Here is a 5,496-nt window from a genome sequence, read left to right on the forward strand (position 1 = left end):
CATAACACAGATTGTTGATAGATCTTCCACCAATCCTAACACCATGCATCTCCTCATAGAGCCCAGCCTCTCGGATAATCTGCTCTGCATACAGGTTGAAAAGGTATGGAGATAGGACGAAAATAGAATTAACACACAAATGGAGATTTGTTTACGTATGTTCATTATTCATAATAGCAATAAAATGAAAACAACCCAAATGTCCATCAACAAATGAATAGATTGAGAAATTGTGGTATTTCCACAGGATGTAATAAAATGCAATGCTCAGAAACAATGATTTTGAAAAATACTATATAACATGGTAGAGTCTGGAGAGAGCTTTATGTTGAGTGAACTAACTCAGTCTCATAAGGACCGCTACCACATAAGAACATTATTGTAAAGATAGAGTGATTACTACGAAGATATGTACAAAAAGTCCAAAGGGAGCAAAAGACAGAGGAAGAGCACACAGAAGGTGGGGATCATGAGATCCAGTGGGTTTCTGAAAAGGCAGGATAATGTTGGACATGGAGCAATGTTGATTAATTTTACAAAACACAGTGTATGTGAATGATTAGATGAAACATAATGTGAATGTAATATTGCATGAAACACAATGTATACAAACAAAACACAATGTATAAGAACTTTATATGCAAATAAATAGAAAATAGAAATAATATAAAAGAATTCTAATATCTAAAATACATATAATGTATGTAGAAAACATATTGATACAGGTAGAAAATGAAAAAAAAAAAGTATGAAAACCGTAACGTAACATAGTAGTTAGGGGGAATAGATTATTCAAGTTTCTTTGTCAGGAAAACATCCAGGTAATAGTGAGCCATCTATTAATAAATATTTATTTACCCAACATTCACTATGTTTAAGAATCTCTTCTGAACACTGATGGGGGAATAATAATTTGATCCTCAAAAAATAAATTTGAAATATATTATGTAAATTTCATACACATTTTCAAATGAAGGAACTAGAGCACCAGAGGCAATAAGTTTTCAAGATTATACAGTTAAGTGGCTTAGAAAATCAGGGTTCAATAAAAAGCAAAGTGGTTATGAGTGCTATCAAATAAGGATACAAGAAATTTGATGTATCTCACTCAATTTATTTTGTCTTACTCTGTTATGCGGTAGTTTTTGTTGTTATGTGCCATTAAGTTGTCTATTACTAATAGCAAACCTATTAGCAACAATTTTGAACCTTGACCTTTGCTGAGATAACCTCACAATTCTGATAGACCTGTCCCAATTTCAACAATCATTGTGTCAGTCCATCTCAGCCAGGATCTTTTTCTCCTGTGCTGATTCTCTACCCTTTCAAGCATGATGTCCTTCTCTACACACTGAACTCTTTTGGCAACATGTGAAAAGTATATGATACAGAGTTTCAAAATCCTTACTTTTAAGGAGCAATCTGGTTGTATCCTCTACAGAACAGACCTGTTTGTTCTCTTGGCAATCCATGCTATGTTCAATACTCTTCTCCAGTACCATAACTGAAAGGCATCAATTCTTCTATCATAGTTATTCATTGTCCAACTCTCAGATGCATAGCAGGCAATGTAGAAGATCATGGCCTACCTTAGTCTCTATAGTGACATAATTATAGCGCTCTGGAGAGGCCGTTGACAGCAGATTTTCCCAATGCAACTTACCTTTTGATTTCTTGACTGCCGGTGCCAAGGGTGTTGATTATGGATTCGAGCAAGATGAAATGATTGACAGCATCAGTCTCTTCTTCTTCTATCATGATGCTATCTACTGGCCTCCTGGTGAGGATCTCTGTTTTCTTGATGGTGATCTCCAATTCATATTGAAGACTAGTTCTTGACTTTCTGTAGCAAAATCTTCAAGTCCTCAGTTTTGGAGAGAAAGCCTGTAACATTCAAGTAATGCAGGTTGTTGGTGAGTCTTCTTCCAAACTTGACACCACATTGTTCTTCATAAAGCCCAATCTCCCAAATGATCTGTTCAGCACATAGATTAAAAAGATATGCAGAAAGGGTACATCCCTGACACACTGCTTTCTTAATTTTGAATCATTCAGTGTTCTTTTGTTCTAGTTGGAAAACCACTCCCTGGCATAGGTATTGGTTTTGTGTTATACAATCAGGTGTTCTGGAATGTTCATTCTTCTCAATGTTAGCTACCATTTGTTGTAATATACAGTCAAATGCCTTTGTGTAATCAATAAAACACAAATAGACATCCTTCTTGTGTTCTCTACTTTCATCTAAGATTCATCCTACATCAATAATGATATCCTCCTGTGTTTACAGCCTCTTCTAAACGCAGCTTGAGCTCCTCAACAGTTCCCTGCCAATGTACCATTCTAGTAATTTTTGAATGATCAAGAAATCTTTGTCATTCCATTGCATTTGTTTCTGATTGATGTTTGTGAGTTGTGGTGCTGGAGAAAAGTACTATCAGATATGTCTTGGAGAAAGTGCAGAGTGCTCCTTGGAGATAAAGATAAGGAAGCTTCGCCTTTCATACTTTGGACATGTAGTTAAGTGAGGCCATTCCTTGCAGGGGGGCATCATGCTTAGAAAGATGGAGGGTCAGTGAATGAGAGGAAGACACCAATTAGGTGTATTTGACACAATAATTTCAGCAATAGGCTCTTGTGTGCTCCATATGATAAGGAGGGTATGGGAAAGGGAAGGGTTCAGTTAGGCTGTTCATAAGGTCATACTCTATTCAATGGCACCTAACAACAAACCCACAACCTGTATTCACACCAGGAGATGAGCATATGAATGTGAAGTGTGAGAGAATGTTTCATTAGAAATGTCTGTGTTTTGCTCACATTATCTGCAATCATACTAGCATAGGTTGCCTGTAGATAAAGTGACATTTTCACCAGTCAGAGACACTTTCATCTGAATCAGAGTTTCAAAAATATGAAGGAGAACATCTGACTGAAGATAGAATTTCAATAGTCCTGATTGCTGTCAGATTTGTCAACTAATTGAGTGAATATGTCAGTGACAAGTTCTATAAACAGTCCTTGGCCTATGGACATACTTTAGAGTGTAATAAGGTAGCTACAGTGAAGTGAATTTGAGGAAGTTCCACTTTAGTTCAGCAGATATATTACAAACACAGAACTGGTAGAAATGGTGCTCGAACCCATAAAATCAGGTTCCAAATACACATTTTTGCCTTGTTTTTAAGAGGAATCTCAGGTAAATGATACTTACTATTCTAGTTAAAGAAAACATACTATTATAGTTAAGTGAAACTTATTTCCAGTAAAAGAAAATTGTAAGTTATTATAAAATATATGCCTTTATTTCTACAAATAGGTTTCAAGCAGATCCTGCGACCAAATTTAGTGTTATTTTTTTCTTGTGGAATATTGTATCCAAAGTCCTCCATCTTCAGGAAATCAAGGCCAATTCCACTGACTCAAAAGAGGCTATTGATTTTCTCACAAGTCACCAAAACTTCAGCATTACAGATTTTGTCAAAGAAAATGGTTTTTACCTCAACAACACCACTTTGTTGGAATGTGACTTTTTTGGAAAACAATGCAGCCCAAAGGTAAGAGTCTGATAACTTCTTAAAATATCCTCAATGTGATTAATTACTTTAATGTTTTGTTTCACATTTAGATAATGTTTAATCCCAAAAGAATTTAAACAAAGTGTGCTCAAAGATTAAATTTCATTAGCTCAACCTTATGATATCAGTGAGTATATGGCATAGTGTTTAAGCACTCAGCTGCTGAGAGAGAGGTGGATGGTTCCAAACCACCTGCCAAAAGGGAGAAAGGAAGATTCTACTGAAGATTATCCAAAAATGACTGGAACAACACATCAGCAGAGAACTGCCAGAAGTCCAGGCTGGGTTTAGAAGGGGTCGTGGTACTAGGGATATTGTAGCTAATGCTGATTATAGAGCCAAGCAGACTAAAGCTGTGAACAATCTTGAATTCTTCCCTGTGCTTTGACTTCTCTGTCCTCCAGTGCAATATTCAGAGTTTCTTCTGACATCCATTTTGGTCTTTTCTTCCTCTTCTGTCTTTCTAATGAATGTTTGCACTCTTCTTGGATGATACCCTTGATATCCTTCCACAACTCATCTGGTCTTTGTTCATTCATGTTCAAGTCTTCAAACCTGTTCCTGAGATGGTTCTGAAATTCAGGTGGGATAGACTTAAAGTCATATTTTGATTCCCGTGGATTCGGTTTAATTTTCCTCAGCTTCAGCTTGAACTTGCATATGAGTAGTTGGTGTTCTATTCCACAATCAGCTCAGGGCCTAGTTTTCACAGTTGATATTGAACTTCTCCAGCCGTTCCTTCCAGAGATGTAATCTACCTGAATCCTATGCATATCATCAGGTGAAATCCATGTGTATAACCCGCATTTATGTCTTTTAAAAAAATGTGTTTGCAATGAATAAGTCATCGATTGTGCAAAATTCAATCATTCTATCTCCAGCTCCATTTCTGTCTCCAAGTCCATGTTTTCCAACTACTGATTCTTCTCTGTTCCCAACTTTTGCATTCCAGTCACCCATTATTATCAATACATCTTTATTGCATGTTCAATTGATCTCCAACTGTAAAAGCTGGTAGAAATCATCTATTTCTTCTTCTTTGCCTCTGGTTGTTGGTGCATATATCTGAACGATAGTGGTATTCACTGGACTTCCTTGTATGAGTATGGATATTATCCTGTCACTTACAATATTGTACTTCAAGATGGATCTAGAAATGGCTTTTCTAACTATGAAAGCAACCCCATTTTTCCTCACTTTTTCATCTCTGGAGTAGTATATCATAGGATCATTAGATTCAAAATGCCCCATGCTGGTCCATCTCATCTCATCTCATCTCACCAATGCCTAGTATGTCAATATTTGTGCGTTCCAGGGAAGTAGCTAAAGATAAAATCAACTCCATGAGAATGGTCTGGTTTGGGGTTTGGCATACACATGAGACAAGCTTTGTTTTTCAAGAAATAAGAAAGAAAAGAACACAACTTTTTGTCTTTATTATAGTCTACTCCTTCCAAAAGAAAAACTATTTTAACCCAAAAGGATATTTTGCTCTTCCTATTTATCCAAAAATAATTCAATTATAAAATAGATTTTTAAAAAGTCATCATTAAGTTGACAGCACTATGTTTTCCTTCTTGTGTCTGCGTCAGGGGCCATCAGGAAAAGAGACACTATAAATATTTGAATAGGAAAATTAGGTGTAACATATTGAATTTCTGTTAAAAATTTTTCTTTTTTAATTAGAGATGTGGTTAGGAGTCATTTAGCTATTCTGACTCATATCAGCTTAATGATGACTAATAGAACAAAATACTCTCTGCTTCTGTGCCAACCTCACAATATCTACCGAATCTAACGCCATTTTTTAAGCCACTCTGCTTTTGTAATTGTTGTTGTTGTTGTTATGTGCCCTTGAGTCATTTGCAACTCATAGCGACCCTATTCACAACAGCCCTAAACCCTGCTCTATCCTGCGCCA

General features: G+C 36.2%; 1 protein-coding gene across 1 annotated transcript in view; it reads left to right on the top strand.

Annotated features, from left to right (window-relative positions):
- Positions 1-5,496, top strand: part of ASIC5 (acid-sensing (proton-gated) ion channel family member 5) — a 77,641-nt gene that overhangs the window by 19,283 nt on the left and 52,862 nt on the right. Inside the window, exon 3 of the mRNA XM_006884491.1 lies at positions 3,317-3,554. Coding sequence (XP_006884553.1) covers positions 3,317-3,554 — 238 coding nt within the window. The remainder of the gene's footprint in view (positions 1-3,316; positions 3,555-5,496) is intronic.

Source organism: Elephantulus edwardii, unplaced genomic scaffold, assembly GCF_000299155.1.
Source record: "Elephantulus edwardii isolate Elephantulus edwardi_28Jun2011 unplaced genomic scaffold, EleEdw1.0 scaffold00034, whole genome shotgun sequence".
NCBI lineage: Eukaryota > Metazoa > Chordata > Mammalia > Macroscelidea > Macroscelididae > Elephantulus > Elephantulus edwardii.